Source organism: Amblyomma americanum, chromosome 5 (assembly GCF_052857255.1).
Source record: "Amblyomma americanum isolate KBUSLIRL-KWMA chromosome 5, ASM5285725v1, whole genome shotgun sequence".
In the NCBI taxonomy this organism is placed as follows: Eukaryota; Metazoa; Arthropoda; class Arachnida; order Ixodida; family Ixodidae; genus Amblyomma; species Amblyomma americanum.
This window is the reverse complement of record NC_135501.1, coordinates 180,560,349-180,576,532: the sequence shown is the minus strand read 5'-3', so window position 1 is coordinate 180,576,532 and position 16,184 is coordinate 180,560,349. Positions and strand designations below refer to the sequence as shown.

At 43.8% G+C, this 16,184-nt stretch overlaps 1 protein-coding gene across 1 annotated transcript in view; it reads left to right on the top strand.

The window, feature by feature from the left end:
• Positions 1–16,184, top strand: part of LOC144133111 (protein-cysteine N-palmitoyltransferase HHAT-like protein) — a 32,687-nt gene that overhangs the window by 2,768 nt on the left and 13,735 nt on the right. The window contains exons 3-7 of the mRNA XM_077665968.1: positions 51–257; positions 1,685–1,720; positions 3,494–3,695; positions 5,611–5,755; positions 15,200–15,267. Coding sequence (XP_077522094.1) covers positions 51–257; positions 1,685–1,720; positions 3,494–3,695; positions 5,611–5,755; positions 15,200–15,267 — 658 coding nt within the window. The remainder of the gene's footprint in view (positions 1–50; positions 258–1,684; positions 1,721–3,493; positions 3,696–5,610; positions 5,756–15,199; positions 15,268–16,184) is intronic.

Sequence of the window (16,184 nt, the reverse complement as noted above, 5' to 3'; positions counted from 1 at the left end):
AGAAACCGTAGAAACGATGCATTGACCTAACACTATTCGCCAACACGCAGTTCAGCCATGTCCAAACAGTCCTGGACGGTAGAAAAGCTGAGCCTGGGCAGCCTTCTGGGCTACGGGCTGGCTCTCAACTTTTTCTTCTTCCTACGCTATGTGTTCTGCTACGGCTTCGCCGGATCCCTGGCCCGCGCCGAAGGCGTTGAACTGCCGCCGCACGCTAAGTGCATTGCCACAATGCATCGGTGCTCACATTTTTGGAGGTGAGTACCCCCGCCGGTTCGCCGACCCCCAAGTAAAATTGAGCAGCGCACTCAATCTCCGCAATAATAACACTCGCTGATCTCTGTGAGTGGGTAACAACTGGGTACCAGGCGATACTATGTGACTAGCCGATAAAGAAAGTCAGTGTCTAATGGGTCGTTATTAGTGAAGCCCCAAATTCCCCTCGTTGTTGCTGAAATGTTCTATTCAGAGGAATGTTCAGTTCATTATACGCGCTAAAGATTATGCCCGAAGTCTGTGATCCAATCGACAATCTACTCATGCATGTAGTATTAGCTGGCTGGAAATTAACAGGAAGGGAAGAGGTCAAATCATCTTAACTATCCCATTGAACGGTGGCACCCCAACCATCCCACCGCCTACTAAGACGGCAAAACAGATAGACTAGTTCGCAGGATATCGTGAATCATGTTGAGGATAGATTAGGTAAAAATTTTAAAGTATACTCTATAAGGTAGGGTGCATCAATGCCTGCTCGACGGAAGAGTTTGGGTACAAATGTTTCTAAAGATGAGGCTCGTCCTAAGGCGAGGAACGCAGAGGTTGTAGCGAAAAAAAGCGCTAGGGTACACTGCTCGTGGGGTAGGGTGGGGTGGGGTGTGGGGTGAGGTAGACGGGATGGAGCGCGGCACTATAAAGGTCGATTAAAAAATGCTGAGTCAGTTTGTGGTGGAAGAAGACCGCACCATAAGTGTAAGCGCACATAGCAATGACAGCAGCGCTGCTAAAGAAGCCTCCTTCTTTACCAACAACATGCCCACACAACTCTCATCCTTGGAGTGGAGAGGCACACCAAATGGAGGAGGGGCAAGCCTCGCAAGAAAGGGGACGACCGTTGTGCTAGGTTATAACAAATCAAAAATTCTGCAGAAATTTTATGCGCCCTTCTGAATCCTCACGTATATGGATTCGCTGTACTGGTGGAAGAAGCTAAAAGGGGCCTACGTGCGGCCTCTGTTTAAATGCGTACAATGCACTATGCAAGCCCTGAGAAGTACTTCTAGCACCGTGACTGATGCTATTTAATAGCAGCCATTATTTCAGACAAAAGACGTGAGCTTCCTGCACAGAATTGTTATTGCTCATGTAGATTCCATCACAGTGACGGCTGGCATACTTATAGAAAGTGTCCCTCTAATACTGGCCATTAGCTCCTGAGATGCACGATTCTCAACCAGGGCGACATAATGACATGCGCGATTTTTTTTATACGAGCATTCAGGGACTTCTTCCAAACCGCATCGCATTTGTGTTTTTCTTCTGGCTGTTAGTAAGCAGTCAACAACCTTCACAAAATATTTTCATGCGTGCAGATAGCATAGAAATATGAAATGGGAATTGATTTCATCATGATGCATGAAACAGGGTTCATCTGATGCCTGCATATTTTTTCGTTTGCTTGCAGGTACTTTGACCGCGGCATGCACTTATGGATTCGAAAGTAAGCGTTTTTCTATTCTCCAGATTTCGTAGGCATTAGGTATTCGTTTAGCCAAAAATAACTTGTTTCTCCCAATTCTATCATTTAACATTCGGAAAGCATTAAACTCTCCTCAGGATAACTCACTTAATGGCAAGCAAACTTTCCTTTTTAAGAAAATGATCCTGTATCGCACAAAGGTGCAGTGTGATGCGTGAATGTGTTAACGTGTATAATGAGTGCTCCATCCCGCCGTTTTTTGCAAAAGAAGGCATGGAATACCTCCCAGAAAGAGTGGGCACCAGGGCACATTATCCACTGCAGGTCTACTATAAAAGCACAAGCAGTTAGATTTGAAAGAACCAGGCTAAAACATAGTGGACAAGTGGACAAAATGTAAGCAATGTCCGGTGGTCTCATCACATGCCACCGTTATATAGCTCATGGGGTTTACTAAAGCGAAGGATTAGAGGTCTTAAAGGCACAGTATTTAGGTTTCTGTGGAAACTCACACGATAAATATTATAATGAGATCATTGTTCTTAGCAATGCAACTAGTTTTTTGAACCATTCACGTACATAAGGTTGGGAGCTCCCTTGACACAGCACCTCTAACACAATTAAGCCAGACTTATACATTTGGTTTTTCACGAGTAGCTTATTTGTTTCCTATTCTTGGGAACTGCAAAACAAGTTCTGCACTTCTCACATCATTGGACAGTGTACAGTTTTACAGCGACAGCTGTATATGTCACATTCGGCGGACCCATGCTTTCGTCGATGAAGCCATTGCCCCCCGCGCGCGTCGTACCTTCACACCCCGTGTGGATACTCTCCACCCCTTGGCTGCTTAATGCGCCGGCGGAGTCCGACCCTTAAAAAGAGTAATTTACTGTGGCTCACCCGTGGCACTATTTCAAATGCAGCGGCTTAAAATCAGCTGACCTCCCACACCCCTACGCAGACGTACAAGACTCGCAGTCCGCCATGAGCATCCGGCACCACCTCACCTGTCGCTGAAATCCTTACCACAGGGATGCACATCCGGTGAATTCGAGTAGTCAGTTGTAGCCATTTCCAGTTGTGCTGTGCTATCAGCGACGATTGAAACAGCAACAAAAAAAACTGAGGTGGCAACACAAAAGCACGAACATATTAGCTCCTGGAGAGAAAATACAAGCCAGGTTGATTAACACTTCTGGAGAAGAATCTTCGCGCCTTCAAACTTAAAGTAAGCTGAGCTACCCTATTGAAAAATGTGTACAGGTTTGAATAGGAGACAAATAGGATTATGGCGCATTTCGTTTAACATTATAGGATGAAGCTTCCAAAGCGATTCAGCCTTCGAGTGATTCCTTAGTTGAGGGCTCCGTATAACTACCATTACCCGTGTTAATTACCGTGCACTTACATCACACAGTGCATGCAAGTCATGGATTCGAACCCGCCCACTACCGTAGCACTTCGATGGAGGAAAAATGTGAAAATTCCGTGTACTGCGCATTGTTAGTGCCCCTTAAGAACCCCAGGTGGTCGAAATTATCCGGAGCCCTCCACTACGGCGTCCCTCATAGACTGAGCCGCTTTGGGACGTCCATCCTATAAAGCCAAACCAAATGTGCCATAATCCTATTTGCTGACCCGTTCAAACCTATATACATTTTTCAGTAGGGTAGTATCGCGCTTCCCATGGCTCAAAGCTTCTAATCTTCCTCTTCAGGTCTCAGTTGTCTTGTTGGCGTTTCATTTCTTGCTGCTAGTGCATGCGCCACCAACTCAACCTTGCTTACCCAGGTACGTTTACAATGTCCTGGTCGGTGAAAGGAAAGGCGCCACCTGGACGCTGCTCGGCACAGCGGCGGCGTTCGGCTTCAGCTGGTTCTGGCACGGCATGGATGACGTGGCCACCATATGGTCCGTGCTCAGCGTGGTCGGCATCGCGACGGAGGTGCTCGCAGCCGAGGCCTGGAAGACGAGCACCATCAGGAACTTTGAGGTACGCGAAATATTCCGGATGTCAGCGGACTCACGTTGTGTTTCAAACGCGGGGACACTCCTGTGCTTCAAAGGGCGCTTCGCCGCTTCGGGCTAGTTCGTTTGCTGTGTTTCTTAGGGTTTTCAGATTCAACCTCTTTAATAAGCTCGCTGTTTGTGTCGCCTAACGATTTCACAAGATGAAGCCGATCGGGATGTTATAGCGTCATCCAATCACTCTCGTAGTAAATGTTTCCCGAGTGACTGCGTATCTGCCTCTTGTAGAGCTGCGCAACGACCAGTTTTGAGGAGATTCACTCAGAAGAAATATTTCAGCTTTACTTACACAAATACGGGATAAAAGAAAACAATTGCAAACTTCGAATGCATTACACACTCTATACAAATCGCGAACAGTCACCCTTTGAGCAAAAAAAAAACCAACTGCAAAGATGCCTTTACCACCACTGCCATAATTATCGTTCTTGATATTAAGATTATAATCACCAGCATCATCATCTTCATGCAGATGAAAAACAAATAACCAGAGAAGAAAGCCACCACCCGATTGGACACAGTGCCCACCAGCCTCAGAGATGAGCAGATCCAGAAAAAAGTGAAAGGAAATGAAAACGATCCGACTGCGTAATCAAGGACTAACACAGAAACCTGGATTCCTGGGCAGCAAAAGCACTAAATAAGAATTAAAAGCATGACGAGTCTGCCGCCGCATTAAAGAACACAGCGTTTTAGATAGCTAGTCTTACATGCAACTGTCATGTTCATATGAGCCCAAAATTTTTTTCAAATACCGAACTTGGGTCAGTGTAACATATACAACGTTCACGCGAGTCTATACGTGCAAGCGAATCTACTGCTTAAAGATTGATTGCTTCATGACGCAACAAATGGGACAGCACAAATAGGCTGACCGGAGAAGCGCTAACTCACAACTGGTTATTCGAATAGAATACGCTTATATATGAACATTCGTGAACTCTTCCATTAAACAAAGTAACAAACGCAATTTTTTATCAGAAAAGTTCTTCTTTAAAGTAAGGAACTTTTACTTCAAAGATCTTCACCGCTCTTTACTTGGAGTAACAAACAATTGTGAGCTAGCGCTTGTCCCGTCCACCTTTTTGTGCGGTCCCATGTTTGCGCCATAAAGTAATCCGCCTTTGACCGTGAGACGTCTAGCCCCAAAGAAAGCGTTGCTAAGAGCCTTCTAGTGTTCGCTGTTATAAACTAGCCTCTTGTGAGAAAATTTAGGTGTCCTTGGAGAACACTGGGATTAATCCAAATTTTCTGTGGGAAGTGCTAATTGGGCAGGAAGTCTGTAAGCCGAAGTTTGGAGAATAATGAAAACTACTCTACTCTGTCCTAATGCACAATAAACATTCCATAGGCAGTTTCGAAAGTTGGGAACGTGAACTAACTATTTACGGGCGCAACCGAATCGCACAAGGGGCTGCAAGATATAAGCCAGTTTCAGCGTTTGGTATTCTTCCTGACATATCCGTATTCTTCCGTACCTTCACCTTGATCGAAACTAACACCAGCCCTGGGTCAGAGTTTTTGTGATGATTCTTTTTCTTGGTAGATCCTTGCAGATTTTTATCATTCACCGACTCTGCCGTTGTTAGCGCAGGGGCTGAGTAACATTATTTGCAAGCCCTGATGCCACATGTGTTGCAGCTATCTACTGTGGCAGCAGAAGGCGGAACGTTGAACTATAAAAAAAAATATGTGAAAATATAGCTCCTGTACTAGACGACATGCTCTTGATGATAGGTAGACGAATTGTGGCACATTACATTTCAATATTATCTTTAATGTACAAGACAGCAGAATCTCATAACCCTGCAAGAAATGAAAAAGGGTAAAAAACGGTTCAGCTCACGGGTCCATACTTTTTTTTTCACGAATTTCTACAGGTGAAATACCTCACAACACCTCAAAGGACGCGGGTGGCCGAAGCAGTGTTGGGCTCTCCCCACTACCTCCTCACCCTCTGCGCCTGCATCTTCCACCTGGCAGAAATGGACGTCTGTATCATCCTTTGCAGAAGGATCCTGCTCGGTAGGTCTACATAGTGAAGGGCAAAGACACTACCTCGCGTTGACATCACCTCACAGGCGCCAGGAAATACGCAATAAAGCATTGCAGCAAAATTCACATCAACCGCATTCTACAAGCACGTCAAGAGAGCGAGGGAACCTTATTTTTCTACATCAGAAGCAAAATACACCCATAATGCTTACTGGCGCTGGTAACAGATTGCACCGAAACGTTGTCGCCTGCGCACGTTGAAAGATGGCTTAGAGCATCTACTAAAAGATCCATGAAAGCAAGGACGGCGGTAGTCCCGCCCACAAAGAACAAAAAAGCCTAGAAAGAAGTTATAGCTTGAACTAACAACGTGTCATCCCGGTTGAGATCTCAAATCATGTGAGCTAAGTAACAGTGCATAGTGGCTGTAAAGGGGCTGAAAGTGAAAGAGTGAGAAAATGTGAGGCTCTCGTAGTGATATAGGTAGCTGGAAAGAGCCTGCTGATGCTATCGCCTTGCAAAGAACCCGATGCAGCTATCAGTGGTAAGCATTATGATAGTCGCATCGCACTAACGCAAGAGTTCGGTGGGTCTCAAGAAATATACAAAAGACTGGAGTATAAAATAACGGCTGTTAAACCTGAGGATGGTTGCAACGTGAAAGAGAAAACTGCAACACTAAGGGAAGTTAGAAAACATAAAGGCATGTTTTCTAAAAGAATACATCACTTATTTTCCATGAATTGCAATATGCTGCGTTTTCTCTTAAGTACCGTTTATGTGTTACTGCGTTTATTTTTGATAAAAATTAGTTTGTGAATATGTGTTACGACCTGGTTCTAAGTGCGCACCGCTTATTGTGTAGCTACATCAAACTTCGCATCTTGCTCCTTTGAAATACGCAAATATTCACTTCTTATACTGTAAGTAATGCTCCTACTGCCGGCCAGCACCTTTAAATTGCTAGTTTTTATTTGGTTGGTCTGAAACTGCAAACTTTGATTTAAAAAGCTACAAACCAAAGAAACAATATATATTTCGCTTCTTTGAGCCTAATTAATGCACTAATAGTTAAATAAAAACAAATCAATAGCTCTCTAATAATATTACTCGAATTCATGAAGAAATGGAGGGATATCAGCACATGAGCGGTGCAGCTTTACGAATAGATGCCCTTTTTAATCTGGGTGCAAGTGTAATTACTCATTTTTTCCGTTTGCCACTCGTGAATGGAACAGTCTAAACCCTTCAATAACTAGCAGCTCATCGTTAGGAAAGTTCAGCGCTGCTGCTATCGAGAGCTCGGTATTTAATTGGCAAATATTTTTTGTGTGTGTTTTCTGTGTTTCTAATATTGCTTCCTATTCTGTGGGCATTTTTAATGTTAACTTTGTTCAGGTATACACAGACTACCAGTATTGTTTTCAGAACTATTGCGATGTAACTTCTGTCATGACGCCTATTGTGAGATTAATTTTCCTTGTTTCGATATGGTTATGATACAGTTCGCTGTATTGTTATTCAGCGTCGTTGTATTTTTGGTTGTATTTCCATAGTTAATTACAGTGCCTTTGCTTTACCCTTACTATTAGTTGTCTATTTTACGATCTTCACCAAAATGATGTATTTTTTTAACTGTTATTATTAACCCTATTTTGCCCTCCTGCAACAATCCCAAATGGGATTAGCAGTATGTATAAATAAATAAACAATAAAAACTCAAAGGCTGAAAGAGTAGTCTCAACCCAGAACCAAAATTTATGAATGTCTCTGCTCTACCCATACACTTCATCATTGCTCGTCGGTTTCCCTTACCTTCTGCAATTCTTTGATTCCAGGCTTCCCTTTGCCGCTCGTGCCCGTATTGGTGATCCTCTACACAGGGTGCTTCATTGCACCCGATGCAATGAAGTGGGAAACGGCGGCGAAATCAAGACGGAAAGAAGCCTCCCCATAGCAGCTCGAAAAAAAATGCGCAAGAAACACCTAAGACTGAGCGATTAAAGCTGAATGCTTTCTTTCTTTCTTGTTGAGAACACTCCTATCTCTTCAACAATGTGGAGAGCATCCACATTGCCTCTTATGGTAACTGATCAGATACTGATGCTAACAGAGCAGCCAAACACTCTTGTTTACCTCGAATACGAAACCAGAACCTGTAGGGAGAAGATCAATTAGTTAAGGCACAACCAGGCATATCACCACACAGCATTAGTCAATAGGTACTTCGCAGCTTTCTAATTATTGTATTTAAGCAAAAAGTGAGCTTCGTTCTTGGGAGAAAGAAGTCCGCCTCATCAGGTACTTTCGAGCCAACGACAAAACTGAGACGAAACGGCCAATGTTTTAATATAATTCAAGGTGTCCTTTTCGGGACAATGCGCTCTATTCACATCTTTGCTCTTTTTTTATTACTTGCGGCCGATTAGGAAGCCACAGCTGACAGTGAGAAAGCAGGTAAGTGTTATCTATTCTGGTAGAAAAAAATATGTATTAACTCGTGGCAAGGAGGTTAATAATCAGGAACAAAATTTTTAAAAAGCACGCCCTCAAGTCGACAGAGATGTGATGTGGGGGTGTGAGCAGAAATGTGAGACGTACAGTAAGAGAAATAAAGTGCAATATTATTAGCAATAATAATGGAATAGTTAAAGTCGGAGAGGTATTCGTCAAGCAGCCGAGCACCATAACCACTCAGCCACGGCGGAGTGAAATCTGGAAATCTGAAGAGAAATCTGGAAATAGCTGGCTGGACCGGAATATGGCGAGAAGACAAGAAATGTGTGCGTCCCGTCTACAGAGAAGATTTCGGTTTCTTTTATACTCTATTCTTTCTATTTCTTGCAAATGACCAGTGCGCAACGATGGCGCACAAGCGAAGGCACACACACTTTCCAGTTTGTCTAGATATCCGTTCCACCACGGTTTATTGTATAAATGAAAAATTAGAAAGTAATTTCAGAGTATTTGCATTACTTTTCGGAAGTAATTCTAATGTACTGTCATTAATTTTTGTGAGCAATAATTGGCAAAGTAATCGAATTTCTTCTGCGCGGTTTTCAGGAAAGGAATTAGTAATTCAAGTGCATTAATTTTTAAGAAGTAATTTTGTCATGCACGCGATTCTGCTCCTTTAAAACGGGAGCAAATCTTCATTGCGACAGTCGGCAATGCTAACGAATTCCTTGTAAAAAAAAAGTCAATTACCAGTCTCACATATCATAGGCCTCCTTTTTGCGCCTTATTTATCGCAGCTCATACCCCCTTCCGACCAATCATCGATAGGCGTGGGTAATTACCCGACTTTGTTTTTCAAAAGTAGAAGATAAATCCGTAACTTCCTTGAGCCTCGTATGAGATTTTCGTTGTTTTTCTTCGCGCGTTTATGATAACCTGACATCTGCTGGAGCATGTGTTTATTTGATCACTTTAGTGACGTCACAGCTGGGGAGTGATGGATCTTTCCGAAGCGTGCAACGTTTTGCTTTCGTGGCAGACTCGCGAAATAATTCGTCGCTGAATATATGTCCGCCGCGCCTCACCCGAAGCTCAGCAGCAGCGATCGCTTCGGAATACAATGGATGCCGGATTGTCGGCGGCGTCGTCGACGGAAAAACAGCGAGAAGTGTCTGCAAAGAGGGAACCTGACTGCAGAAGGTACTCAGTGCACTCTCTATTGCTAGTTTTTCTTTTTTTAGTTTTGCGCGTCTCTGTTTCATAACAGCCACGTAGACCACAGGGCGCACTCGAGTAAGCACAGTAAGCTGTAATCATAGCGTTTCTGAGTATCATCTAGAGGGAAAGCTGGTGCCACTGGCACCTCATCCACCCCGGGAATGCCGGGAAGACGAGGTTTCCTATTTGGCTTGGCTAGTGTTGGACCGATTATACGTCGATTCTGCCTCGAAATCGGCAGCTGCGCTGCGAGACTCTCGTCTGCGCGCAGAAGACGTTATTTTTCTAATATTCGTTTTTTTTCTACTTTTTAAATACATTGAACACAGTTGTTAGGCTGATAGAAAAACTTTCAAAGCATTTCTTTGAGGTTTGCAGGGAGAAGAGTCGTATTGTTACGGTTGAATCCACGTTTTACGCCCGGCAATAGCCAAGCCAATTACGAAACCTCATCTTCCCAAAATTCTTGCGCCTCTCCAGGGTGGATGAAGGGGAGCACCGCCAGCTTTCACTCTAGGTATTGTTAATTGTATAACCCAATTACTCGAATGCAGGAGCAGAACGTCTCGTGCCTAGAATACGGGTCGTACTGAGTGCAGCATGACCTTTGGCGACGATACTTTCGCTGAAGTCTTACAGTGGTTGAAATAGGAAGCGACACTCTGTCCAAATACAAGACTCTCGAATACAGGACTCCTCAAACTCGCCGCGGGAGGGAAGAGACAGGTTGCCTTAAAGGAAGTGAGCGACTGTGCGTGAGAGCATGAAAAAAAAATTGAAAAATGGTTATCAGGTAAAGAGGAGGGCTGCAGTTGTCGCCCTCTTAGTGGGCACCTCCACCACGCTTTGAGGTTATGTATGAAGGAGGCCGTAAAACGGAGAAAATAGAAGTGTCGCAGTGGAAAGCACCAGAATAATTTCGACAACCTGCAGTTTTTAACCCATTGCTGCATAGTTATTAAGGACTCAAAGATAAAAATTATTAATTCTACATTAAGCTACCCATCTAGCCACATTCAAAGGCTGCTATCAAACTTTTTGTTAAGGCCGCTAAAGTTTGAGAAACGGGAATGTCGGAAATTGACAAGTAGGATTTGGTCCATTTTTAGCAGATAGTCCAAGTTGTTTTGACATCATAATATTTTTACATCAAGATTTGTTTCCAAGCTCCATGTATGCTCCATCTCAGTAGTTCCTTGCAGCACTACCAAAGCTGCGATTAGGCAGATGCGACGTTCTGACGCTGCATAATGTACTGTCAGTATATAGGGCATATGGGATAGCGTGGATTAACAAAAATGCGTTCTCATTATGAAAATGTGCCACACGCAATTTCAAATCGATCCTTGCAGCACGCTCTCGTTACGTGCGCTACTTCCCGAGTTTAGCATGTGCGGCTCTTACGTGCGCTAAAATATCGGTTCCAAAATGGTGGTGCCCTTCGAAGCAAGATCCCTCGCTTCGGACTGAATTCGTCGTTGTTATTGTCCTTTTCAACACATATCTGTAACAAAATTTATGGCCTTTATTTTTATTTAGAGTGACGATTCTGACGCTTCAGTGCCTAGAGAGAAGCCTCGGTTTAGTGACAAAATCTGTTCAGTTCTAACAATCAGATGGCGCCACTAGGCTCAGCTTATCGTTACATTTCCGTTTGCATACGCTGAACTTGTCGTCCGGATGTGACAAATGACGTTAGCTCCTGCAAAATTCTTGCTTTTAGCGTACGTAAACGTGCATGCGATTATGATAAGGAGATAGCGTTGATTTATACTCTTTTCTAACCATATTTGTGTACGCCGCAAGCAGACGACACGCAGACAAAGAGGCCCGGAGGAACACGTTAAGCGCGCTTTCTTGATTGGCTGAGCAGGTCTCTACTTTCCACAGTGCTTCAAGCAATTTATGAGATGGAGTACAGTAATGAGTAAAGGTATGCAGAGAGTGCACCGTAAATTCGCTACATGAGGGTTGAATAGTTAAGACGCGCTGATATCGCACAGCATGGGCATCCCTTCCATTCCGCCCGTGGCAGTTGCCAATGACAATTAGTTGAATGAATGAATGAATGAATGAATGAATGAATGAATGAATGAATGAATGAATGAATGAATGAATGAATGAATGAGAATACCGTGTCAGTCAGGGAGCAGTTATATGAATGATTTAGTAGTTATCTAGCAAGTGAAGGGATAATTAGCTCAGCAGGTGGAAATCAGCCAGTGAGTGAAGACCGAAAGAAGGGAGGAAGTCAATGCATGAAAGAAACAGATAGGATGAACAGGTTAACTTCGCTTCGAACGCATTCAGGCGAGAAAAGTAATTGCGAAAGTGGTGTCTTTTAAGAGAAGCACAAAACACGCAATGGAAAGGACAGGACAAATCGAATACACACGATGCAGTCACACCTGGGAAAGTAGAGAAAGAAAAATAAAAGAATCATGCTTCGAAAGAGCTGCGAAATGTTATTGCCTCGAGGTGGCGCACAGGGAGGCGTGACCAATATATATTCATAGTAAACCTCGCTACGTACCAAAGCCGTGTAACTAAGAAAATGAATACGTTTCTCAAAGGTGGAGATGGGACCTAGAAAAGTCGATCTACTGGATCGTCACCTTTGCATCCGTCTTCTACGCAATGTGGAGATTCGCAATCAACGAACGAAGTAAGTGATGCACTGCAATATCGCAGTACTGCAATTTCTGCTTACTTTTGTTTCGCGATGTAAAAAGACAGCCAAGTCTGATGCAGCTCATCTGTAGGTTTTCTCCCGCATGTTGTCAACAAACAAATGAAACGCGGACACTAAAACTAAGATGCGATCACAAAACGCAAAGTAGTTATTTTATCACAAAGTATTTTAGTAAGCCTTAATTTCTTGTGGCAAAATAGTTCATTCACTAAATTATAATATTAAAGTATGTCGGAAATGTAATAGGTAAAAGAACCGACAACTGAGCGAGTTGGTGCATCACGGACGTGGTAAAAAACCGCGCAGCGACGACGGACACGTACGAAGAAAGAAGACGGACAAGCGCTGACTAACAACTGAGGTTTATTGGAAAAAACACGGGTATTAATACACTCCAAAAAAACAACCAGGAGACATACTTCTCCGAAAACACTTCTAATCATGGGAAGAAAATGTGCACTCCTCTTTTCCATGAGACGAAAGTTATTCGCAGGCATAGGGAAAAATTAACGAGGGAACTGTGTGAGGCACATCACATCCACGTGAGTGGTGAAACATGTGTTAGCACAGCTTCGATGCTTCTTCGTGATTGTGAGATTAAGTATCTCGATTCCCATGATTAGAAGTGTTTTCAGAGAAGCATGTATGTTGTTTTTTGGAGTGTATTAATACCTGTGTTTTTTCCAGTAAACCTCAGTTGTTAGTAAGCGCTTGTCCGTCTTCTTTCTTCGCACGTGTCCATCGTAGCTCCGCTGTTTTTTACCACGTCCGTAATAGGTAAAGTGCGTGAAAAACACCTCCGGCAAGCATATTAACGCTGGGGGCAAATGAACGCCCAGCATGCGCCGATCTCTAAAACCGCGTGTCGATGCGTGCAGACACCCAGAAATTCCAACGACGCGTGGTTCATTTGGCCTCATGACAGACGGAGGAATTGATTCTGTCGGAAACACAGCAACAGCTCTTGTGTAACGTGGCTGACACTGCTTGGAGTCATTTCACCTTTGAAAGCAGGGAAAGCGAGCCGCTGTGTAAAAAGCGCCTCCTAACGGCGCGCACATTAAGCATGCCCTTCTGCCTGCGTATCGTCTGTCCCCAAGTGCAAGCACATGTGGCTCAAGACGCAGACCCGCTTTGACATTTGTGCGCATGCAATGCTATACGCGCGTTAAACCGGTGCACTCCTATAAAAAAAAAAGAAATTGATCACGCCGCGCAATCGTGCGGTCGCGGCGCGTACAGATGTTCGTCCAATGATATAGGCATCCCAAACATGAGGGCGCCCTTTGCCGTCTGTTCCTCGGAATCAGATAGCTTGAGCAACGGGCCGTAGGCGCCGCTCTTAAAAGATAAGTTTCGAAATTCCTCCATGGCAACCGGTGTCAAACAAAAGTTCTCTCAAATAATCTGTTTAGGGATTAAGGTCCCAAAGAGACTCCGGCTATGAGGGACGCCGTAATAGAGGGCTCCGGATAATTATGACCACTTGGGGTCCTTTAACGTGTACTGACATGGCATTGTAGACGGAATCGTTGAATGTTGCTTTAGTAAAATACTCCTCAACAACACTGACTGCATGAAAATATTTATTTTGTCGCTATAGCATCGCATAGAACTTTCTGGGTAGTAAGTTGAGGTGTCGCAAGTTGCAACCTGTTCATTTCTTACGCTTGATACGTATGTAGGCTTCGAGGCACAAGTATTGCTGGCGTCATTTTTGTTGAGACAAGATTCAGTTGTCACTCGTTTGCGACTGATTACTCTCAGCGGCGTTTTAGCTTCGTGTCGTATTTGGGCACATGTGAACGCAAGGCATAGGTTCTTCAAAGTCTTCATACAGTCAGGTATTGGTCAAGTGTTTTAAGGCTGCGCAGAAAGACAATAACCCATGAGCTCTTATTAGGTATTGAATATTATTAAAATAAGTATTAAAATAATTAAAAATTAAACATACGACCTCAGAGATTTTCTTGGTTTTTAGGACATCCCCATCCTATGCAAAGAAAGAATAAGAACCACGCGCCATATTTGGCAGGTTCCCCTTAAGGAAACGCTGAGCTTTTCCTCAGCATTGTTGAGCTTTTCCTAATCATAAAATTTTATGACCCGTACTTTTGTGGTTCCGTTGGCGTCTGTTCGGCAACAAGAGATGTCTTTACTGCTAACAAGCTTGGAATAGAAGTATTTTTCCCGTTACCCTGTTCTTAGGTTGTGCCGTTGATAAAGCCAACTCCGCCGCGGCGGCTCTGCGGATTTGGCGTTATCCTGAGTTCTCAGGTACAAATCCCAGCCGTGGCGGCCGCATTTCGATGGAGGCGAAATGCGAAAGCATCCATCTCCTGTGCAATGTCAGCGCACTTGACAAAACCCCAGGTGGTCTAAATCAATCCGGAGCCTTCCATTACGGCGTCCTCCATGTGTTCCTTCGAGACGTCACGTGACACATAGCACACCGCATTACATCCATCAATAATTTACCATCTATACCATAATAGCGTCGAGGACGTCAGGAATTCCGCGACTGCCGGCAAGAAGTGGCTATAGTCGAACACAACTCAAGCACGAAGCGGCTTTTCGCCGTCAAAGGACCCACTTCCAGCCAATGGCGTCGGCCGATTCTCGTGATCCTGCTAGCGTGACGATGAGGGAGCGGCGCGACTATGCACAGGGGGGCTATCCCCGACCATGGAGGGAGGACACTATTACATTTCATCTGCCACTCTCTGCATTGTCATGCTAGCAGGATCATGAGAATCGGCCGACGCCATTGGCTGGAAGAGAGTTCTTTGACTGGAAAAAGCCGCGTCGTTCTTGAGTTGTATTCGACTATAGCGTTATAGTTTAGCCTCAGAGACCTGCGATGTTAATTGCACTCGTCATCACAGCAACTAGTTTTTGAAAACGGCGCGCGGATGCTATACTGGAACTTGATTTTAGTCCGTGTAGATTATAGATTATACAATTCCTAGATTATACAATTTCCGTTTCAAGTGAAAAATAGCTCCTTCTCCACTAAAACGTGGTGTAAATTGCTATAGCTCAACTTTAATTGGTTGTCAGCCTCAGTTTCGCAGCTTGTCGGTATAACAACCTCACCTGATTCTCAGATGCAGGCCTCCTCAGGGAAATGAAGTATGGCTTCGCTCCAAGTCCGTATGGACTCAAAAAACAACAGGTAAGTTATGCACTGCTTTAGAGATAAGATGGTCGAAAGCAGGTTTTTGCGACAAAAATAGGAATAAATGAGAACTAAAATATATGCCATAGTGCCATCGCCATTCGAGTTGCTTTGAAACCCTCTCACAACGTACCCATATCGATATCAGTCTCGCGAGAAATAAACCAGCTAGAACACTAATACTACACTGGTGTGGTGTTCACAAAGGACAGACGCTCTAAAGTTGTATTTTGTTTGTTTGTTTGTTTGTTTGTTTGTTTGCTTGTTTGTTTGTTTGTTTGTTTGTTTGTTTGTTTGTTTGTTTGTTTGTTTGTTTGTTTGTTGAGATGTATGGCGCGTAAGTAACTAAGGCCATCATGCACAAAAAAAAAGGCATGGGGAGCTCGAAAGTAATAACGCAAAAGGCTGTCACAGACGACAGGACAGCGGACCCCTTGTTCCCAGCAAATTTAACATCCAAACAATCATGCCAGTGATCACTCTGGTTGCAAAGTGCACTTGAAAAAAAATCAAGAAAGAAAACACTACAAGACACCTCAAGTAAATGTCAGCAAAAACACTGTGACAAACAGTAGCACCAGTCCCGTGTCCCTTTTCTTTCGTGTGCGTGTTCTCTTAGCGCTAAAAATGCCCTCTGAATTTTAAAACATCATACCACCGAAAACGCCAATTTTTTTCTGTGAAGCGCAACCAGAGAAGTTTTACCCGAATGTTTGAAAAGTACTCGATATACGGAACTGTTTTTCGCGGCGACTGGAAGGTATAAGCTTTGGTTTCAAGCTGCGTTTCTTCTAAAACGAGGAGTGAACAAATAGTCGATTCAATTTTTCTCACTTTATTCATAACTTATTAAATTTAGGACGTGATATTGTTGCAGTGTGACCGTGCAGACCATTGAAAATACAGAACTTTGA